The 24,819-nt window shown below is 38.5% G+C and overlaps 1 protein-coding gene across 2 annotated transcripts in view; it reads left to right on the top strand.

Annotated features, from left to right (window-relative positions):
* Nucleotides 1–24,819, top strand: part of ppp3ca (protein phosphatase 3, catalytic subunit, alpha isozyme) — a 73,618-nt gene that overhangs the window by 16,225 nt on the left and 32,574 nt on the right. For both annotated transcript variants that reach the window (XM_017491923.3, XM_017491924.3), the window contains exon 2: nucleotides 4,588–4,788. In XM_017491923.3, coding sequence (XP_017347412.1) covers nucleotides 4,588–4,788 — 201 coding nt within the window. The remainder of the gene's footprint in view (nucleotides 1–4,587; nucleotides 4,789–24,819) is intronic.

A 24,819-nucleotide genomic window follows, 5' to 3' on the forward strand; every position in this document is an offset into this window, starting at 1 on the left:
TCTGTAATTCAAGCACAATGTGACTCTGATCGTTTTATCATTGGTGCCTTCACATGCCTATGATTGGTTTGTCAAGTCACGATTGACAGGAGAGAGTGTAATGCTTTTCTGGCCAACCAGAAAGCACAGCCAGTTTTTGCTCTTTTGGACTCGGATGGCAGCATTATTTTTCCTACCCGGCTTATGTTAATGCATGGAATCAGAAATGCACATGTCTTTTGTTTGATTTAACATGGAAAATATTTATTCAGTGTTTTGCATTGCATTTGGCATATTTTCTAGCCAATAAGGCATGTTGGAGTATGAACGTTCGCCTATAGGTTATATCCCAATGTTTAATGAGCATTTTATAAGAAGTACACACACACACACACACACACACACACACACACACACACACACACACACACACACACACACACACAGTGACTTAAATCCCACAGTAGACCTGGGCCCATTATGTCACCAGTAGGTGCTTGAGATTCCTCTCTTTTCCCCCTCAAGTCAAACATGAATTACTTAACTCGATGTTGATCCTGTTGAGTCTTCACTCCCAGAATCCCCTCCTGTGCACTTAGTCATGTTTGTGTTGCACTTATTTTATTGCAGTGTACTGCATATGCCTTATCTTGGTTGTGTAGGCTGTATTACCATAAAAATTAGGTTTTGGGTAAAGATGCAGTGCAGATGCAGCATAAGTGTTCCCCACCTTAAACTGTTCCACATTTTTCTGTGTTACAACAATATAATCTCATTATACTGAAAAGTGGAGGGGGAGGTTGCAAAAAACTTGAAACTTGGTGTGGACTCTCTCAGAGCTTGAGCAATTTTGCCAAGAAGAATGGGCCCAAATATCAGGATCCAGCTGTGTAAAGCTAATAGAGACTTATGCCAGATGTAATTGCAGCTAATGGGGGTTCAACCAGGTAGGGGTTGAATAACCCTAGGGTTATTTAATGAACCCAGGGGGGTGAATAATTATGTAATCAACAGATATCTGATATCTATCACAATGAAAAAAATTTACACCTTTGAAGTGCTAGACATATTGCATAAATGAATTCCCGATTGTATATTGAAGTTTGAAGGGGGGTGAATACTTATACTGCGTACTGTATATTGACCAACAGTGTGTATTGTGTTGTGGTTAAGAAATGGGGCATGTAGAGGTGCTTTTATCAACTTGCAATGGGTACAAAATTCAGAATAATGGATTCTCCTCATAAATTAAGCCTAATACTAAATGGATTTTAAAAATGTCATTTTTATTTTAAAAATAAAAACATGATCGGGTGGCATGGTGGCTTGATGGTTAGCACTGTTCCCTCGTACCTCCATGTTTGGCGGTTTGAACCCCGCCTCCGTCCTGTGTGTGGAGTTTGCATGTTCTCTTCGTGATTCAGGGGTTTCTCCTGGATACTCCGGTTTCCTCCCCCAGTCCAAAGACATATCTTGTAGGTTGATTGGCATTTCCCAATTGTCCGTGGTGTGCAAATGTAGTTGCAGTTGTGCCCTGTGATGGGTTAGCACCCCATCCAGGTTGTCCACAGCCTTGTGCATCGAGTCCCCTGGGATAGGCACCAGGCTCCTCGCAACCCTGCGAAAGATAAGTGTTATGTAAAATGGATGGACGGAAAGCATATAATATTGATATTATCAACTTTTCAGTAAAGATATGTTTATTTAACATTTATGGTAGGAATCTCCAGTGTTGGTTTTTTGTAACAGTCAGGTTTTTTTTTTTTTTTGTGGGGATGAATGTTCCACACCATTAAATATAACTCTACATGGTTAAAAACATTATTTTTAAAATCTTTTTTTAATAAGTTAAATGGTAATTGTTGTCAGTTGTGTGGTTTAAGATTAATAAAACACTTCCAGGAGTGCTAGGAATCTCCACTGTTGGTTTTTTGTAACAGTCAGGTTTTTTTTTTTTTGTTTTGTTTTTTTTTTTTCATGAGGATGAATGTTCCATACCATTAAATATAACTATTTAACCACAGTTGGCCTGGAGTCATTTTTCTGAGACGCCAGTAATAACCAGTCTACTTCATTATCAGTTTGGAACCAAATTTTGGTGAAAGGTAGTCCAAATTAGTTCTCTTTGCACTCTTAGACAGCTTAAGATATCTACACACTTCCCCTCACAGATTTAAAGAACACAGTTTCGGACAAGCGCTCGTTCATTATCATTCCATTCATAAAAATTTACCAGTAACATTTATACAAACGGTGATCGCGTCATCCATTTCAAAGATGCTTTGTCTCTTGTTCATCGATCCTGTAACCACACTCTGTAATTACAGTGCAGCTCAATGCCACCAGTACACACGCATAAATAATTCACCATTTCGATGCTTTGTTGAAGCTCCATCATCGCTGCACACATTTCATAATGAGTCACTCTTTGCACCATGTTCAACATTGTGCTCCGTGTCTGATCAGGAACCGAAAATGTTACTTTACTGAGGAAACAGTTTTACTACTGCTTTATCAATAATTCATGTGGTGGCAGTGTAAGCGATTGTTGTGGAGTGTCATTCACTCTGTTCAATGAAGCACTCCTATTGTTTAAATGCTAAAAGGCCATTTTACCTTGTTAATTTATGTCAATGAATGAACAATAATACTAATGAAGCATGTATAATTAAAATAGTCTAGGATTTTAAGGATTTATTTTAGGCAATGAGCCATTCATGAAAAGCGCACTTTTGATCACAAGTATATTTTGAAAAATGGCCCACTTTAGCTTTGTACTGTGTCATTATGTTGAGAAGGATGCTTGAATATATTATATTTTATTTGGCATTGATAGATGATGTGTTACTTTTTGAGTCTGTTTCCGGCAAAGTTTCACTGTTTCTTTCTTCTTTTGTTTGAGTACTGACTGTATTGCACTTTTCATTACCAGTGTTTATGTTTTAAGTCCCAAAGATTTCCCTCATCTATGTTAGACCATACATATTAATAAGCAATTGAGTTTTAAGTGGTGGTCACTTGCACAGTGTGCACCGTGGGGCATTCTTTTTTGTGTTTGTTTAAACTAATAAGGCTTACAATCGAATCCAGAACCCCCAGTCTTTAATGAGCTCATTAGTGACTTACCTGCCAGGTTCTTTTTGGCCCCTAAAATCCCATAGCGTTTAAGTATGTAGCTCTTTAACCTCTCATGAGGAAAGAAGGCGTCATCCTGTTCCCTGTTCTAGAAAATTGTACTTGCTCTGGTCTTGGTTTTATATCATAGCCAAATGCTCTGAGAGAGCAGGAGACCACAGGTGGAATGTTATAGCAGTTGAGAGATTGTATGAGTTATTCCTTGTTCTGCAGGTCACGTAGTATCAGCAAGTTCCAACAGGAAATAAATACCACCTATCACATTTTTATATTGATTTGATTGGCTAGAATAACGTGACTGGCTTGTATTTGTAAGATATTCTCCTGAGATACAGAGTCATGAGTCTAATATTGCAATCGAGTGTTTGGGGGATATGTTTGGGGGGTAGGGAGCTCAGATACAAGTGGAAGCATAGTTGCAAATAACTGATTTTTTTTTTTCCACATTTTGTAGTGCAACTGAAATGGACTAAATTGGGATGTGTCATGAACCTAATAGTCCATAACATTTAAGTAGTGAAATCAACTTAATTCAGCAACATGGTAGAAATTGTAATTGCATAAGTATGAACTCTCCCATTGGTGTGAAACCCCTAAATTAGGTCTTATTCATTCAGTTGCCATCAGAAGTTACATAATTAGTTGGATGGAGTTACTCTATGTGCAATTAAACTGTCATGTGATCTCTGTCAGTATAAATGCACCTGTCCTCTAGGCCCCAGAGTTTGTTAGGGAACATACCTAAACAAAACCAGGGAGTAATCCAAACAAGTCTGGGACAGTATCAATCAGGGTTTGGTTATAAAAAATTATCCCAAACTTTGAACACCAAAAAAATCCATTATGTAAAAAATAAAAAGACTATTGCACAATCATGACTCTGCCTAGAGGACCAACAGTCAGTAACCAGGTTAAAAAGGGATTAGAAAGAGAGAAAAAAACAAGAGCTAAAGGGAAACTAGTGAACTTGGCGGTTTAGTAGTTAGCATGTTTGCCTCGCACCTCTGGGGTTGGGGTTTGATTCCCACCACTGCCTTAGTTGCGCAGAGTTTGCGTGTTTTCCCAGTGCTTCTGGGGTTTACTGCCCTAGTCCAAAGACATGCGCTGTAAATTGATAGGCATTTCCAAATTGTCCGTTGTTTATGAATGTGTGCAGTTGTTCCCTGGTTTAGCACCCGGTCCAGGGTGTCCCCTGCCCTGTGCCCCGAGTTTCCTGGGATAGGTTCCAGGCTCCCCTGTGACCCTGTGTAGGATAAGCACTATGGAAAATGGATGGATATTGTTCCCTAGTTTCAATATGAATGGGCTATTTTGTGTACATTCATGCCATAATTCCAGTTAAGTCCATTTCACTTCCAGGTTATAACACTATAAAATGTGGAAATGTTCAAGGAGAGTGAATGCAAATCAGTGTATCCACATTCACAATTTGATGTGATAGATAACCTTCTGTCTCACATTCACTTTTCCCAGCCGTGCCCTTCCCTCTAAGCCACCGCCTCACCATGAAGGAGGTGTTCGACTGTGAGGGTAAGCCCCGGGTGGACCTTCTCAAAGCCCACCTAACCAAAGAGGGCCGAGTTGAAGAAGCCGTGGCCCTGCGCGTCATCAATGAGGGCGCTGCTATCTTACGCCAGGAGAAGACCATGCTGGACATCGAGGCACCTGTCACAGGTGAGAGACTTTATGTTGTGCCTCACCATTTACCATATCCCCTTCATCTACAATGTAAAGTGTCGCAGTATTGAGAATTACTGTATGTGAGATCTGATCAGAGACACATATGATACATGCCTTTGCTTTGGGGTCCTGAATTTCTTCCATTTCAATCTTTAGTTCTGTTCTGTCTGATTTGGAGGTGTGTTAGAGATCTTTATTGCTTTTCAGTGGGCTTGGGAGTTTAATGGAAAATGAAGTTATCTTGATTGCTTTTTACTCGGTTGGATGAGGGGTGAAAGTGAGTTGGCTATCACTCCCATGCTTGAAGCGTCTGCAGTAGCAAGCTGTACTGAGAAAATTAGCACTTAATTGCATGGAAGCTGCTACATTTTTTGGTGTTTTTGTGTTTGACTCACCAGCAGAAGCATTGAAACATGGAAATAAGTGTCTAAAAAACAAAGAAAAAAGGGGTTTATAAGCAGATAACTGCTCCATGAAAAGTTGAGAATTAAACTGAAAAAGTCAGGTGTACCATTATACACTTTCTTTTAAAAATCACATCTTTCACATTATTTTTCTGGTCATGGTGCAAGTTTATGAACAAACTAATTTTCTAGCTCTCTCATATGGATGTATTTCCATTTTGTATATAAAATATGACTTCCTTGCAGGTAAATATTAATTTTTAGATCCCTGTATGTGTGAAAACATTTGGTGGTTTGCCTTTCCGACCGCACTAAAGCAACATTTTTGACCACTGAAAATGCATCTTCTAGAATCCGCTCCACAGTGGGTAAATCTGAAAACTTTTTCTGTTTGTTTTGTAGTGTGGATAATGGGAAATGTAGATTTTGGAAACGTATTACGATGCTGGTGCTGTATTGGGAATTTTAATTTCATGTTTGTGTGCTTTGTGTAGTATACTATATTAAAACACTGAAGTGTGCAAGAAAGTGTGTTAAATGTTCATGCTCTCAAAACAAATGAAAAGGGTGTAAATTACACATAAAGGTTATAGATCAGCAGGAGTGGGAAATACTCAAATTTCTGTAACAAAATACTGTGTTACTGTTAGGTACTCTTTCAGAAGATTTGTACTTTTTCTGACGTATTATTGAACTCTTATTAAAGTACATTTCCAAGAGACAAAACACAATATATGGGTGAAGGTTGTGGACACCTTTGTGAACGTCTTTGTATGCTTTTGCGTTACAATTTCCCAAATCTTTACAAGCATTACAAGAGGCCCAAATCTGTTCCAGCATGACAATGCCTCTGTGGACAAAGCGAGGTCCATGAAGGCGGTTTGCCAGGGTTGGAGTGGAAGAACTCGAGTGGCCTGCACAGAGCCCTGACCTCAACCCCACTGAACACCTTTGGGTTGAACCATCATGCCTGACCTCACTACTGCTCTTGTAGTTGAACAGGCAAATCCCCACAGCCACACTCTAAAATCTAGTGGGAAAACCTTCCCAGAAGAGTGGAGGTTATTATAAGCGCAAAGGGAGGCTAAATCTGGAATGAAATGTTCAAAAAGCACATGTGAGTGTTATCCGCAAGGTATCCACAAACCTTTGGCCAATTTGTGTATCTTGTACTCCTTGCATTTTCTTTTTGAACTTCAGAGTACTCAGTACAATGACATGAGATTTTTCTTTTTTCTTTCTTTTTTTTCAATTCAGTCATCTCCTTTGCATCCCATATTAAAAAGCAATATATCAGCTTTTAAAATTTGTGATTACATCTAATTAGGTAGTTAAGTTTTGTAAATGAGCTTGTTAAATTGGCTAGCATTCATTCCAAAGGGATTATTCAATATTTGCTAACCAGCAAGCAATATTCTGGGTTTGTCTTAAGATCTAGTCATCATTAAAAATATATACTTTTTAATCTTGAATACCTGAGTATATTTAAATGCAGATTCTTTTTTTTTTATTCAAGTAGATTTTTGTCTCCATATGTCTGCTTTTAATTGAGTACGATTTTCACACAGTACACATCCTTTTACTTAAGTACAGATTCTCTGTACTTTTTCTGCCCCTGTGGGTCAGACATCTAGTGTGCATGCCCAGCATGATGTTTCTCAGCCTCAGCTCTGGGGCTCCCGTTCACTGCACATTCCCATTCATTGAACATTGCTGTATTACACATTTGTTACAGTTGTTACGCATTTGACCAAGTGCATATGAGCAGGAAACACTTAAACATTTATTGGAGTGCATTGGTTTACCAGGTCAGAGGCTGTGCTATTCAGTGTGTGTAACAAGTAATGTGTGTTTTGCAAGTAAATATTTTTTTTATTGAACTCATTGCAAAGGGCATGTCACTGAACTGTTCCTAGTTTCCTGTTTCCAATGCCTCAATTTACAACTGACATGTACTACTTTAATGTCCTGTACAAGTCTAAGTGCTTTTTGCTGTATTCATCCCAAAACCAGCTTTAACACATAGAGCTAGAGAGAGAGAGAGAGAGAGAGAGAGAGAGAGAGAGAGAGAGAGAGAGAGAGAGAGAGAGAGAGAGAGAGAGAGAGAGAGAGAGAGAGAGAGTTAGTCACAGAGAGTTTGAGTCCCAAACATTACTACATAGGGAAAGAGATATACAAATAGTGACCTGAAATGCAAAAATGAACTCAGCTAAGAGTGAAACTAAAGATGAAAACAAAAGACAGCTAAGTGAAGTCTCAGGAGAGTTCACAGTATGAAGACAGCTGTCATTTTGTACTCATTAGGATTAATATTGATTTGTTTATCACATTCAAATATGTAGGCATGCTGTCACAAATGCGAGGTGAAAGATACAGTGTCTGAGCATGTTTAATAAGTTTAGAAAGACAGTTGACTGGCATAGTAGAAAATACTCAATGAGTCACAATAACAGCGACAGGCTACGCGGGGTACACAAAAGGCAAAGAGCTTAAATATTAGGTAAAGTTAATAGATAGGACCAGTGGTTAATAAGCTGGTTAGGTGGAGTGCTGAAAAAGACAAAACACAACTATGGTGGACTGGTATGGGATACCAGCAGTGCTTATGACTGGCAAATGAAGGAAAAAAAGGAACTTTACTGATTTCTACTTTATTATGATGTATTGTAAACGTTGCGTCTTCAGGTTTTACAGGATGTTATCAGGCTTATTTGAGGCATGTCATTTACATAACAATATTGACAATACAGTCTATACAGTGCCCTCCACTAATATTGGCACACTTGGTAAATATGAGCAAAGAAGGCTGTGAAAAATTGTCTTTGTTGTCTAACCTTTTGATCTTTTGTTAAAAAAAAAATCACAAAAATACTCTGCTCTCATGGATATCAAACAATTGCAAATAAAACACAGATTTATATAAAAAAATTAAAATATCTTTGTTAAATATGGCTGTGTAACAATTATTGGCACCATTTTAGTCAGTGCTACCTCCCTTTGCCAAGATAACAGCTCTGAGTCTTCTCCTATAATGCCTGATGAGGTTGGAGAATACATGGCAAGGGATCTGAGACCATTCCTCCATACAGAATCTCTCCACATCCTTCAAATCTCGAGGTCCATGCTGTTGGACTCTCCTCTTCAGTTCACCCCACAGGTTTTCTATGGGGTTCAATTCACGGGACTGGAATGGCCATGACAGGTCCTTGATTTTGTGGTCAGTAAACCATTTTTGTGTTGAATTTGATGTATGTTTTGGATCATTGTCCTGCTGGAAGATCCAACCACAGCCCATTTTAAGCTTTCTGGTAGAGGCAGTCAGGTTTTCATTTAATATCTGTTGATATTTTATAGAGTCTATGATGCCATGTATCGTATCAAAATGTCCAGGTCCTCTGGCAGAAAAACAGCCCCAAAACATTAAAGAGCCATCAAACAATTGCAAACACAACAAATATTTATATATAAAAAAAAATAATAATAAAAAAATCTCTTAAATAGGAACCCATAGAAAACCTGTGGGGTGAACTGTAGAGGAGAGTCCACCAGCATGGACCTTGAAATTTGAAGGATCTGGAGAGATTCTGTATGGAAGAATGGTCTCAGATCCCTTGCCATGTATTCTCCAACCTCATCAGGCATTATAGGAGAAAATTCATTCAAAATTCAAATTTATTAAACCTGTATCTTGTTTGCAATTGTTTGATGTCCATGAGAGCAGAGTATTTTCCTGAATTTTTTTGTTCATATACCAAGGGTGCCAATATCAGTGGAGGGCACTGTATATCAGTAAGGTCCAATATTACTCATGCAGTTCCTTTTGTACTAAAAGTTCATTGTAAGTAGATATATTTTATATCTTCAAATATTTCTAAATATTTCCTTTGCCACTGTCCATTTCTGTTTCTGTCACCTGACAAACCCAGTGAAGGAGGGATGTTTCCCTATTATCGATTATTTTCAAAGTTTCAAACAACTGTTGAACATTTGCATCCTTTTCCATCTGGGATTCTACCTAGATACCACCTTGTGCCGACACCTTTCAACAAAGTCACAAAATGGCGTATGATCCAATATTTGCAGTAAATGACCGCCGTCATACAGCCATCTTTTCTTTTTTCTTCTTGCCTTGTACACGTCAGACCATGTACACTATATGGAGCTATCCACTTAACAGCTTGTGTCTATGGCCTGATATACAGAACTCCTATCATCTCCCAACTCCTGTTCTGCCCCAAGGAGTGTATGTTTATACATTTCAAGCTTTTCTCTAGTGTCAAGTCAAGTCAAGTGGCTTTATTGTCATTTCAACCATATAAAGCTTGTACAGAACATGATACATTTTGTGATAAATTATGGAGCTCAGTGGCCTTGATTTGGCTAACCTTATTAGCCAACACTCAATAATCTCACCATGTTGTTTGCTAGTTAACTTAACAAACTTGTTCTGTGCTGTTGCTCAGTAACACCACTTCTCATTATGCCCACTGGGTTAGGTCCTCCCTTGGTGCCATCTCCTTCGAGTAAACCCCTTATTTGGAGTAAAACCTGACCCCACAGTCTAAACAACTTACTAGTTACAAACACATATATTCAGCAATGACTGATAAGCACAAAAAGGAGCCAAGAAACAATCTGAGTTATTTTCTCAGTGAATTAATGACATGGTGGCAGACATGGCTCAGCTGAAATAAATGGTTTAGGAGCTGGGACTGAGGCCTACTTATATTGGTAATCCTCCCCTTTCCTTGTCAGGGGAGCATGAGTTTGCTGTGTCTACGAATTAGCACTTTATCTCATTACTGGTGGTCTCACCAAATAAAGCATTATGTCTATACGTGCAGTGCCCAAGAGGTGCACAGTGCACACACTGGCAATAATTTAGCCACTGGAACATTCATTCAAATCTGCAGTAATCTGATCCCTGTGTCAGGGACCTGACTGTTACCTCACTCCTAGTGGTAGAACACCAGTGCTAGGATGTGGGGCAAGTCTCTGTCAACCTGTTTTACGTATAGTGCCACGTGTGATTAGCACAAGACAGTCTGCCAGACGTGTGCAAATGAACCCTGCAAAAACTGCCCTGTATACCAGGCAACCTGGAGATGAGAGCACAGGTTTCATAATCATGAAATCAGCATGGTTAAACAGACCATCCGTGGAAGCACTTTTATCTGACTACAACTCAGCTCACCACAAAGGTTCCACCTGTCTCATGGAGGTCTTTGGCGTCACGTCCGTAGGCCCCTACCACTTGAGCGCCACCTAATGGGGTGGTCCCTAAACAGCATTCCCCACCACTATCACTAAAGGGTCCCAAGGAGCAAGCCCAAGGAGGGCAGGTGCTCCTTGTATACACTGTGGCACTTGGCCTCATGTGAGTTCAGAAAAGAGCTCCTTACATCTGAAGCGATTGCTAATCACCCTGCCACCCTAACATGTGGAAGCTATTATTATGCTTGCCAATCAGATTCCAGGTCACTGTGTATGGTACTGCCTCCTGTTGAGGAATATAGGATTGTTGATGGCAACCACAGAGGTATTGGGTATTGCTGGAACTACAAGCAGGTGACTGAGCCAATGAACCCCAAAATTTCACAAACAGAGACGTGGTCTTGTCTGAGAGAGGTACACTAGCTGTAGCATACTGAAGACTCAAGGTTTTTCTAATGAGTCTGTTGGGGAGCAGTGCCCCATCCGAGAGAGCTAGTCACCACTGATGCTTTTCTTACTAGCATAAACAATGAGATATGAACTTTTAACCAGAGGGAAACCTGCAGCTGTGTTTCTGAAAGCAGCAGTACAGTAGCACAGTTTGACCATTTCTTAGCCTTTTTTTTCTAGCACAGCTGCTTAAATCAATCAGTATATCAAAACTGTAGAGGAAGGTAAAAGAAAAAGAAGGAGAAGAGAGGGAGAAAGAAGATCTGTCGAGCAGAACACACCTACACCTCTGAGTCATCTCCTCACAGCCCAGCTTTCTCTCTCCCTCACGGCTGCTGGGTGATTTATATCTGTGTGGGTGTGTGTATGTGTGTGTGCCTGTGTATGCTCATATCTCATATATGTTCATACACATACGTGAAACTGTGCTTGTGTGTCTGCATTCATATGTGTAAACATGTATGCTTGCCTGGATGGCCACAGTTATTTCCCCAGCATAGGCAAAATTAGGACAAGTGACGCTTTTTTTTTATATATCATGCCAGTGTGTCTTAATGATGTCAAGAGCATATGAAATATGCAGGAGGGGACATGTACACGAGGAGATGTCACTGTGAATAGGGCCGCTTCCTTTTGTGAGCCACCAAAATGGAAAACAAAAGTAATCTCTCTGCATGCTTGTCATACCTTCACACAGCTCTATAGCACCTGATGTAGTGCTATTGTTAATAAAGACTCTATGCACAAATTTACATGTTCACACATACACAGTCATACACACATGCTGTTTCCCAGTTCAAGCTGAGGTCAATATCATCAATTCAAACTAAGGCTGATTTGTTCAGTGCAACTTCTCATTAAGTCCAATGAAGCTGTAGCCAAGCTACATCTACATAATGCTGCTGTCACCAGAAAATTTCCATTTTGCCTCTTTCGATTTTTTTCAGTGCTGACTGTCCACTTTCTGGATGCTTCTATTCCATTGTTTTTCATTTTCAACATGATACCAATATCAGAGTTGTAAGCATTGATCAATAGTAATACTGACCAGATATTAACATTTATGTTGTCACTTTAATAATCACAAAGGCTGTGTTTTGCTGTGAGGACACTGCATTGACTGTCATTCTTCTTAATATGAATCAATTAATTATCAGATGTCAAAAATATCATATTATGACACTCTTTTCATCATATACTGCAATATTTAAGTTTGTCATTTTTCAAGGTTGGAGAGTAGTGGAGTGCAATATGACTTCACTGAAAATCCTTTGAATACAATAATGTTTTTAATTCAATTCAATATTTAAGACCATAGTTGGAAAATATTTGAATCAATGTGCCTTGTTACTGAACCGCTTGAAGATTTGTACTTTAGTCAAGTATTATTGAAACTGAATACTTGTACTCATATGCAAGTAAATTTCCAAGATAAATTTCATTTTGATGAAATTTTGATGCTTTCATTTTGAACTTCAAAATACTGTCTCAAGATACCAGAGATATTTTTTTCATTTTTTTCCTTGCTCATCTGCTATGCCCTTTTTGTTTGTTTGTTTTGTCTTGTATGATTTGTTTGTTTACGAAGACATCCAATCAAATTCAAATCACTGGCAAACAAAAATGTGCACAACTGTGATAATGTGTCCTTTTCACGCAAAAAAACGGAAGAATGTAGATGCAGGGAAAATCTTGATTTCCGGTAAGACTTTAAGTTTTAAAGATCGTTTAACATAGAAACACCAGCATTGTTATCACCTTCGCAAGCTATGGGAAGACTTTTCACCTCAACACTGCTGAGACTAAACTTGGATGATTTGTCCACAATTGTTGGAGAATACAGTACTCATTCTTTTAATTAAATATAAATTCTCTGTCCTTTTTCACCCCTGCTTAAGATGTAACATGAGGAAATATTTTTTTTAACATAAAAATTTGTTAAAAGTCTCTCTATAAATAATTTTAATAAAATATACTGATAGCCAGTCTCCTAGAAGAACTAAAGAGTATATTGAGACATAGTTTATTGCAGTACTGATAACTTACTATCATAGTGCTCACAGTCATGTGATAAACAGTGAGTCTGAAAGTTAATCCAAGCATTTAGGACATTATTGACCTGATAAATTCAATATATTCAGTTCTGGACTAATGCATCCTAAGTCCCTTTTGCAGCTCTGTGAGTTGAAACTGAACGTCTTACATTCAGCCCAAACAGTGGTAAGCTTTAAGAGTTCTCACCCCTCCTGAAATTAATCTCTAAGAAAGAGAGATTATTTCACAGGAAGCAAAAAAGAGGAGGACATTGAAGAGATGAAACTCATGTGAGCTTGTGGGCAGCAGTGCTGTGAACTGTAAGAAGGAGTTTAAAGAGATTGAATCCAAACAGCAATGTTCAGCAGAGAATGTTAGGTACATTGAAGATAAACGACTTGATATCAGAGCAGAATGAACTAAGAAATGAGCACTGATGGATGGAATTATTTCAGTGGTCGCCGACACTTCTGCTGGAGATCTGTGTTCATGATGAGTAAGCAAACCATCCTATACTTCTGAAGACATTAATTAGATCAAATGTGAGAAATTAGGTTTAAATGTAGGGGTGGAACTATATGAAAAATTCATGGTATGATAACTACAACTAAAAAAATATAAACCCTGCATGTCTTGCTGAGCTCTTGAAGTCTAATCTAACTCACAGCTGAGGAAGGCCTGCATTTAATCCTAACAATCACTCAGTTCAGCTGGAAGAAGTTGTATTTCAATTGTTCTAACCATGACCATGTTCTCTAAACATCAACAAGTTTACACAATAAAGATACAGTACTGTGCAAAAGTCTTAGGCACATGCAAAGAAATGCTGTAGAGCAAAGATGCCTTCAAAACTAATGAAATTTAATGTTTCTCCATTAAAAAAAAATATTATTAAGAGCAGTAAACAGTAATCAATGAAACAAAGGCGATATTTGGTGTGATGAACCTTTGCTTTAAAAAAGTCTCAGGTAGAATTAGTGCAGTGTTATAAGGAAATGAGTGTACGTTTTATTGAGCATCTTGCAGAACCAGACACGGTTCTTCTGGAGACTTTGACTGTCACACTTGCTTCTTATTTTTGCAGCAAAACCGAGCAACCTTCATTGTGTTTCTTGTCTGAAAAGTGTCTCTTACCACTTAATATGCTGCATTCTTTACTAACATACAAGCATTTTTTCTGTAACATTTCATTTTGTTCTAGAAAACTAATGTTTGGAAATCTAAAATGTTTTTGTACTGACTCGATAATGTAGAAGTCATGAAAAATCTATAACAAAGTTTGTACTAAAAAAATAGGGTGTCTAAGACTTTTGCACAATACTGAATATACATACAGTGATGCTTGAAAGTTTGTGAAACCTTTAGAAAATCAATATTTTTTACATAAATATGACCTAAAACATCATCATCAAAGTTTCACACAAGTCCTAAAAATAGATAAAGAAAACCCAATTAAACAAATGAGACAACAAATATTATACTTGATAATTTATTTATTGAGGAAATTGATCCAATATTACATATCTGTGAGTGACGAATGTATGTGAAACTTTGCTTTCAGTGTCTGGTGTAACCCTAATAAATTCCAGTAACTGTTGATCAGTCCTGCACTTCAGCTTGGAGGACTTTTAGTCCATTCCTCAGTACAGAACAGCTTCAACTCTGGGATGTTGATGAGTTTCCTTACATGAACAGCTTGCTTCAGGTTCTTGCACAATATTGCTATTGGATTATGTTTAGGACTTTGACTTGGCCATTACAAAACATTTACTTCTTCTTTAACCATTCTTTGGTAGAATGACTTGCGTGCTTAGGGTCATTGTCTTGCTGCATTACCCACTTTCTCTTGAGATTCATTTTATGGACAGATGTTCAGAAAATTTCCTTTAGAATTCGCTGGTATAATTCAGAATTCGTTGTTCCATCAATGATGGCAAGCCATCATATTTATCAAACTTGGTCTTCTGTCTAAGCAGCTAATGACAGACAGCCTTGACTGTGTTTTTTTCCACAAAAGTGAAAGTGAAAATGTTATTTTCTTTACTGACATACAAACTATAAATATAAATGGTGCCTAGACACACCTAGACACATTTCTGTATGTGCAGTCTTAGAAAAGAAAGATCAATCTAAAAGCCTTAGGGGTTCTTTTGTTGACTCTCTGGCACAACCTGGAAAGGTTCTTTGCAGAGGCTTACAACAGAATGTCAGAGAAGTTTCCATGTAGAACCTTTTTAAGAAGTTAATAACAATTATCTAGACAAAGAACCCTTGAGGAACTCTTTTTTTCTAAGAGCATGTTTCATAATTTGGAGTAACTTTCATGGTCTTATAGTTAATTTATTACTGAATGTATATTGTTCTGTTGAAGTGCTACATAATAAATGTCTTAATCTTTGCATTTTATTGTGTTCATCCCATCGGGACAACACTTCATAATTAACTTTATTTTTTGCTATGTTAAAGTTAAAGCCCACTTTTTTCCAGTTACATAGTAAAATAGTAGTTTTGTATTATTGCCTAAAAAAATTGTAAATAAATTAATTGTTGCCATATGGCAAAACCTGCAGTAAAAAATTTGCTTTAATTTAAAATCTAATGGATATGAAGTGTTTATTTATATCTATCTTGTAGCCTAACTTCTAATTTTACTGCAGTTAGCAAGCTGATCTGGCTAGTAATATTGTTTGTAGTTTAAAAAAAGCAACCTGGGGTTAACATTCATACATAAGCTCAAACATTTACATCATAAGTGTGTCAGATGTTAGCCTATAAAACACTATATTGTCAAAAGTATTTGGACACCCCTTTTAATTATTGAGTTCAGGAGTTTCAGCCACACCCATTGCTAACAGGTGCATACATTCGAGCACATAACCATGCAGTCTCCATAGACAAACACTAGTAGTAGAATGGGCCTTACTAAAGAGCTCATTGACTTTAAACTGTCATAAGATGCCACCTTTGCCACAAGTAAGTTCATGAAATTCCTGCCCTGATAAATCAACTGTAAGTACCCTGGTCAACTGTAAGTGCTATTATTGTGAAATGGAAGCATCTAGGAGCAACAATAGCAGTCACAAAGCAGCAGACCACGTAAACTCACAGACCAGGGCCACCAAGTCTGAAGCACATAGAGCGTAAAAACTGCCGATTCGCTATTGTATTACTCATTACAGAGTTCCAATCTGCCTCTGAATGCAACATCAAACAAGAACTGCATCCGGAGCATCATGAAATGGTTGTCCGTGGCCAAGCTGCTGTCCACAAGCCCGAGATCACTATGTGCAATGCCAAGAATTGTCTGGAATAATGTAAAGCACACTACCACTAGACTCTGGAACAGTCGAAACATGTTCTCTGGAGATCTGGTTATCTGGCAGTCTGATAGATGAATCTAGGTTCGGCATATGCCAGGAGAATGCTACCTACCGGAATACATAGTGCCAACAGTAAGGTGTAGTAGAGGAGGCATAATGGTCTGGGGCTGTTTTTCAGGGTTTGGGCCCCTTAGTTCCAGTAAAGGGTAATGTTTATGTTACAGCATACGAAGACATTTTAGACAATTATCTGCTTTCAGTGTAATATGCAACAGCATGGAAAAGTCCCTTTCCTCTTCTAGCATGACTGGTTTTATGAGGTTCATGTGGAGGAACGCCAGTGGCCTGCACAGAGCCCTAACCTCAACCCAATTGAACACCTTTGGGATGAACCTGACCTCACTAATGCTTTATTTGACTGAATGGACACAAATTCCCACAGACACACTCCAAAATCTTGTACAGAACATGGTACAGAGAGTGGTGGCTGTTATAGTCCCAAAGGCAGGGGCAGCTCCATATTATTACCCATGGTTTTGGAATGGGATGTCCACCAAGCTCATATAGATGTTATGGTCAGGAGTCCACATAGTTTTGGCCATGTAATGTATTTGCATTGCATTTCTCTCAACAAGAAGTCTGGCAATGCAGCATACCATGGTCAAGCCAGTCATGGAATAAACTGTGTATATACAGGGTTTTACGATAGCCAATGGGTGCTTGAGGAATAATGCAGCTGCTCATCTGTTTTAGCTAAAGTGTAGGCACTAAAAAATTTACATGCACACGTTATTATTAACTTCTGTAAGTTGCATATTTTTCCTAGAATATAATGCTTGTTGTGCATAAGTTTGTTCAAACTAAAACAAATTATTTTTCTTCAACCTGGTAATATTGGGATGCAACATTCACATAGTATGCTACATTCAGCCACGCATGATCAACACTTTTCCACAAAGGATTTGACAACTGGAGGGGGGAAAAACCTTCTGAAACTACCAAGGTCCAGACCTCAGTTATGAGTGTCCTCATAGCTGATTATGGTCATGACAGTAGTAGTAGTAGTAGTAGTAGTAGTAGCAGTAGTAGTAGTAGTAGTAATAGCAGTAGCAATAGTAGTAGTAGTAGTAGCAGTAGTAATAGTAGTAGTAGTTGTAGTAGTAGTAGTAGTAGTAGCAGTAGTAATAGTAGTAGTAGTAGTAGTAGTTGTAGTAGTAGTTTTAGTAGTAGTAGTAATAGTAGTAGTAGTAGTAGTAGCAGTAGTAATAGTAGTAGTAGTTGTAGTAGTAGTAGTAGTAGTAGTAGCAGTAGTAATAGTAGTAGTAGTAGCAGTAGTAATAGTAGTAGTAGTAGTAGTAGTAGTAATAGTAGTAGTAGTAGTAGCAGTAGTAATAGTAGTAGTAGTAGTAGTAGTAATAGTAGTAGTAGTTGTAGCAGTAGTAGCAGTAGTAGTAGTAGTAGTAGTAGTAGTAGTAATAGTAGTCGCAGTATAATAGTAGTTCTATAGTTTATCAAAATAATCTAGAAATGCTATTTTCTCTGATTTGCATCTGGTATATTTGATCTTTCTTTACTGTTTTTGAAATCTTAAAGCATATTCTAAGGGACTCACTGCACATGAAAATACTGACTTGTTGTAACTACTGTAATTTAATAGCCAGTTCAACTTTAAACAGTAGAACTAGTTTTTCTTTATTTTCTTTTGAGCATAAACCACCACACCCATTTACTTTTGCACAATTTAAACCTAAAGGGGAGAGAGAGTTAGTGATCATGGAGCAATTTCTTCTTTGCTTACCGTCTATTTAGTATGCTGAAATGACAAAATCATGATGGTCTAATGTGTGATTTGACCAAAAAAAAAGTCACAATAAACAGAATGGGTTGTACAGTACAACATGCTATTACGTTCACTATAACAGTCATGTCAGTTGACAGTATGTCAACGTTTATATAAAAACTGACGTGTTTGTGAACATTGTAGTATTTCACAATGTGCGCTACCCACTACATCCCCTTCACAGCAGATCCCATTGCCTGCTTTCCAGCTCACTTATGTTCATTTGATTTCACCATACATTATGCAGCACTCATCATGCAACATGACTGCCTTTTTTTCCAAGGGATAAGGGGCAGGGATTATATAAACCTTTTCCTATCTACAAAGCCTTTAAAAAACATGGCTGACGGTAAGCAAAAGAGTCGTGCTTGGCTGAAAGGTTTTTGAAGTTGCCTTCAGAAAATCCCATGCTCTGCAGGAGATGGTAGGAGAAAAAAACAGCGAACTTGGAGATACTAACAGGAGTAGCGTATCAGTCTCATGGTGCACAGCACACTTCACAAGCCCTGCTCATTCCTCATTACGGCTGTACCAATTTAACAAAAAAAAAAATTGTCGGAACAGATGAAATGAATCAGCAAAATGGCCATTTTTGTTCAACATACTGTTGCCTAATAGTATTTCTTTTGAGAACAGCTGGTGTAGAAACCTTGAAGGGTTGATGCCGTGTAATTTGCTTCCTGAAATAGTTCTTTAGAACACATTAAAACTCCTTTTTGGTTTCATCGTTGATGTCTACTTTAAATTCCAAACATGCAAAAACAGTTAGAGGGAGTTACAGTTGCAAATAGATAGCACTTGAGTGATCAGCGGATATGGAGATGCTTGCTTGTAAAAAGCAATGAAAGCGTGAGAGAGGGATTAGAAAAGAGTGCAGGTATATGATGGAGTGCGTCCACTTATCCACCCGCAGCCTGTCACATTGCTGTCATTCATCAGCTCGAGTTCCTGTATGTGGGTGTGTGGATGCAGGCAACCCAGACATCACTGCACAGACCACTTTTTTTTTTCATTTTCACTATATATGAGAGCTTTGTGTATTGTCTGATAGAAGATACTAGGGGTGTAACACAATTCCATTAGCATTATCTGTATCTATATCTATTTAGTGCTCCAAATATCTATATCTATATTCAGATTTGAAATGAATGGGGAGTGATCTAAATCAGAAGGGGTTTTAGAATACCACTCTGCCTCCAGAAAAACTGGAAAACACTGGGGGTAAATAGAAATGGCAGCAGTATCAGCATGCTGTGTGAATTCTGGTTCTGACAGTTCTTCAACCTTAGCAACATCACGCAAGTTTATTATTGATCTCAGCTAGAGATGTGTGTGCATTTTTTAAAATCCTGTTTGCACAGTTCTAATTTTTTGTCTAATTTTGTTTGTATCATTATGTTTACATTTTTTAAAATAGCTCATATTTTCTGTTGTTCCAAAATTTAAGTGGACAATTTTGAAAAATATAAACAAACCCATAGCCTCATTTAACTCTTTTTACCAGAGGGCAAAAAATGGAATTTCTGGTTGTTTGGGAGTACCAGTGTTCACCACTGAATTTATTTGTGATGTATCCCTCCACAGTAGTGGTTACTGGCTCATATGAAAGTAGATACTCAGAACTTTAAAAAATACAGTTTGTCATATTTCTTTTTTTTTTACTGACCATACTAGGTTTAAATACTAATATGTTATTAATAGGTTATTAATATATCAAATATGTAATTTTATTATGCCAGTATATATACTGTGTTTTACTATGAAAAAAGCTTTAGTTTACCAATGGTATTGAGGAGAGGTGTGAATTGGTTGCCCAGGAGGGGGCTTACACCCTCCAATATCCTGTTGCCCTGCTCACCAGCAGCTAAACACAGTCATGATACTCTACACACAGAAGATTAGTCAGGACACTGTTGGGTTTCTGTGTGTAGAGTATCATGACTGTGTTTAGCTGCTGGTGAGCTAAACACAGTCATGATACTCTACACACAGAAACCCAACAGCGTCCTGACTAATCTTGTAACAGACTTATGGCAATAAAATAATTCATTTGTTTATACTGATTGACAATGTCCAATAAGTCGATTTCCATTCTGCCGGCGGAATGAAATGCCAGTGTACCAAACCACCCTGACCAGGCAGTCGCTAAAGATGAATGAAAGCTATATGTTCATGTTAATGAACTCTCACTCGCATTCGTATGAAAATAAAAACCTCCCGCTCACATGAATTTTTGTTGCTAGTTTCAACTAAATGCCCTATGAATTGTTCCGGCAATCCTTAAAAAGAAATGTTCCTCCTATTCCTATGTGTTTGTATCTGTTTAGAGCACATTTGTTGTCCGAAAAATGTATTTGTATTCGATTACATCCCTACAAAATAAGACCTTATTTTTTCTCAACTAATTTCGTGTTTATGATGATAAATATTGAGTGTCACGTTTCGGAAGGTAAGGGAGGTTTAGAACAGATGTAAGTGCAGTAAAAGACGTTTATTAGAGAGATAGTCAGACAAATCCAAAACGGTAATCCAAAGCGTGGTCTAATAACATGCAAAAGGTTAGGCGATATACAAACAGGCATAAAAAGACTAGAATAAAAACAAGAAACAAGGTCAATAACATGAGTCAAAACGAGAAACAAAGAACAACCGCTTGGTAAAGAGATAAACTCAATACTACGCAAAGTGCTAATAGACACGAGGGGTTGATATTAGGGATGCACCAATACTGATACCAGTACTTAGGTGTCGGCCCGATTCTGTGCTCATGTACTCGTACTTGTAAAACTACCACGATACAACCGCGCCGATACCACTGTATGACAGTGCGACATAGCTTAACCTTTCGTCAGTTGAGCAGGTAGACGGAAGAGGAGCAATGTCAGCAATTTGGAGATATTTTAAGACAAGTGGTGATGATAAAAGTAGAGCAGACTGCAAACTATTCTCTGCTAAACTGTCAAGAGGAGGGGTAAAAAATAGCTCATTCAATGATAATATAATAATAATAAACTTTATTTTATCAAGCGCCTTTAAAAGCATCTTCTCAAAGCGCTGTACACAAAATAAGTAGTACACAGAAAAATAAAACATATAAAAGTTAATAAGAACAACAACAACGTTAATAATAATAATTATTATAAAATAATAATAAAAAAGATATCAACAGTCAAATGTAAGTTTAAAAAAGTGTGTCTTAAGTAGAGCTTTAAAAATGTCAAAGGTTTGAGCTTCCCTGAGTTCAGGAGGAAGAGAGTTAGAAAGTGAAGGAGCATAGACAGAAAAAGCCCTGTCACCCATGGATTTTAGGTGGGTTTGTGGAACAGTTAACAAATTGCACTGTGAGGAGCGTAGTCTGCAATATGGGGTGTAAGGGATTAATAAACCAGATAAGTAATGCGGAGCCAAGCCATGTAGTGCCTTGTATGTTAACATCATGATCTTAAAATCGACACGGAACCTGACTGGGAGCCAGTGTAAGGACTCCAAAACAGGAGTAATATGTTCACACTTCCTGGTCCCCGTCAGGATCCTGGCGGCAGAGTTTTGAACATACTGCAATTTGTCAATTTGCTGCGAGCGATCGCAGCAGATGCCCAAGTGGAGATAGATAAATACTGAAGAGTAGAGGGTCTAAAACTGAACCTTGAGGAACACCAGTGAGCACAGAGCTAGTGTCAGACCTGTAGCCACCCATAGAAATAAACTGGGAATGGTCAGTTAAATAAGATTTAAACCAGTTTAAAACTGTCCCAGACACACCAAAAACACTTTCAAGGCAGGTAAGTAAAAGACCATGATCCACAGTATTGAAAGCAACTCTAAGATCAAGAAGAATAAGAATGGATGTAGTGCCAGAATCAGAGGCCATCAACAAGTCATTGGTAACTTTGACCAACGCCGTTTCAGTGCTGTGAAGTTTACGAAAACCTGACTGAAAGGGTTCAAAGAGATTATTAATGGTAAGATGATTACATAGTTGAGAGGCAACAACACGCTCAAGTATTTTTGCCAAAAACGGAAGATTTGAAATGGGACGAAAATTGTTAAAATCATCCACGGAAACATTTTCTTTCTTTGGTACAGGTGTAACAGCAGCAGTCTTTAGTACTGCTGGAACAACCCCAGTCTCCAGTGATTCATTTATAATGCTGAGGATAGTAGGGCACCAAACATCGAAGCACGATTTAAATAGGTTCGTGGGAATTGGATCCAGCAAGCAAGTGGTTGATTTCATGCTGGATACCTCCCTTGTGAGAGCCTCAGAATCAAGCAGTGAGAAATGAGAGAAAGAAACACCAGTGAACCCAGATGGACGAAGGAGTGAAGAGGCAGAGTCAGGTGTGACAGAAATTTCTTTGCTAACATTACAAATCTTAGAATTAAAAAACAGAAGAAAAGAATTACATATCTGCTGAGAAACAGGCAAAGTGGTAACAGCATTAACTTGAAGCAATCTGCTTATGGTTTGGTACAAGTGTCTGGGATTATTTTGATTGTTTACAATCAAGCCTGACGGAAGTAAGAGGATCTTTCAGTCTACATTAGTGCTTGATAATCACCCAGAAGATCCTTCCACGCTTGATAGTAGATATTCAGTCCAGTAAGGCGCCATTTGCGCTCCATTTTCCGACAAGCAGCCTTTCTAGAGCACAGATTGTCATTATACCAAGGAGCAGAGGGGGTGAATGTGACCTTACGTGACCTTAGAGGAGCAAAAGAGTCAAGATTAGCAGCAAGAGCAGAATTTAACTTCAGAACTTTCTCCTCCTGCGATGAGGGATGCAGATCACTTAAGGTGGAAACAAGCGAATTGGAGAAAACTGTCTGATCAATAGACTTCCACTTCCGGAAGGTTACTGGTCGAATGGTAACCAAGTTCACTTGGATGATACAGTTCCAGATTAAAAAAGACAGCTGAATGATCAAACAGTCCAATGTCAACAGATGAAAACTGCAATACAAACGAGCCGTTTGCAATCACGAGATCCAGGGTGTGGAACTTGTTATGAGTCGGGTCAGTTACAAACTGTGTGAAGCTAAACAATCAATTAGTCACAGAAATTCCTTAGCCGCCACAGAGTCACCCCGGTCCACATGAATGTTAAAATCTCCCACAATTAGAATTCTGTCAATTTATCATTTTCTTTATGCCAGGTTTCAGTTAAAAACAAGAAGTCCAGCTTTTTATCTGTAAGAAAATCCGATAGCAGCGCCTTGTTATTCATGGACCTCACATTGAATAATGCGGCATAAGCCAGGCTTTGAAATGGAGACGACAGTGGTTTAATCTCCACGCGGGGAACCGATATTAAATTACTGTGATCAACACCAGTATGGAGCAGTTTGTTGGTCTTACGTCGACAGGTAGGGACAAAGATGTCAGGAGAGGATGACACAGCAAAACTGCCCCTCAAACCCCGATGGATATATCGTTTAGGATGTAGCAATCCAGTTTCTCGGCAGATTCTGTAAGAGTCTTTGGCTAGGCAATAAGAGCTCTGTTTTAAATTCAGAATCTGGCGTGTAGTGTACCTTAGGGCCATGGTCATTAAGTGTACACTCACAAGGCCAAGGCGCTGAAACTCTGTAGCGCAGTGCGAGCACAAAGTCGTACAATCCACACATGCAGCCGAACCGAGGTGTTGATTCTGCGTTGCACGCTGCAGGTTATTCCAGGTGGAACACAGAAATAAAAACAACAGTCGAAAATATTTAAAATGGCACCACCACATCGCAATTGTAACTGCACTAAAAACAATATAACATTAAAAAACTCGCAGTTATTTAAAACAATATGACTTAAAATAACAAACGAAAACAAACAAAACGGTAACAGGAGCGGCAGCAAAACGCACCAGCATACCCTGTCACCCTGTCATTTAATACAAGTAATTTGATTAAACATCTAAAGAACAACATAACGCAGAGTGCAAAGAGTTTGCTAATGCTAGCAGCGGGATACAGCAACAACCAACTTTGCAGCAAACGCTGGAGAAGCAAGGGAAAATGTCCAGAGACAACCCACGGGCAGTAAAAATAACAGAAGCTCTTACCTAGTTCATTGCTCTTGATGACCAACCATTGTCAGTTGTAGATAATACAGGATTTTGTCGTCTACTTGGTGTACTTGAGCCGAAGTATGAGATTCCGAGCCGTCACCACATTACAGATACCACATTACCAAAGCTGCATGATTTGGTGAAAAAGAACATCAGGAACCTGTTGCAGGACATCTCGGTCTTTAGCTTCACCACTGATATTTGGACTAGCAGTGTCAGCCCAATGTCTCTTATAGGTTTAACAGCACAGTGGATTGATGAGGATTTTACTCCCCAGAGAGTCGTTTAACAAGCAATGCAGTTTAGAGGTTAGCACACTGGCCAAGCCATAGCAGGTGCGTTTGATGACATGCTTCAGACGTGGGGCATTCCGAAAAGTGTGAAGCACTCATATCGGTACTTGGTATCGGCAAGTACCCAAATTTAAGTACTTGTACTTGGTCTGAAAAAAGCGGTATCGGTGCATCCCTAGTTTATATAACAAACGTAATCATTGGTTAAACACAGGACAGCTGAAAACGATAATGTCACACTTTCAGAAAACAACCAATGACAATGGCAGAGACAAAACATAACCATAACCATAACCATGTCCAACATAAACAAAATCACTGTCAATTAAGAGCAAAAATTGTGCGCTCACTAAGGGCACGCACACTTGGCTCGTGCACGAGCTTGCGCTTTGGTTTTCTGAGCACGCT

Source organism: Ictalurus punctatus, chromosome 18 (assembly GCF_001660625.3).
Source record: "Ictalurus punctatus breed USDA103 chromosome 18, Coco_2.0, whole genome shotgun sequence".
Taxonomy (NCBI): Eukaryota; Metazoa; Chordata; class Actinopteri; order Siluriformes; family Ictaluridae; genus Ictalurus; species Ictalurus punctatus.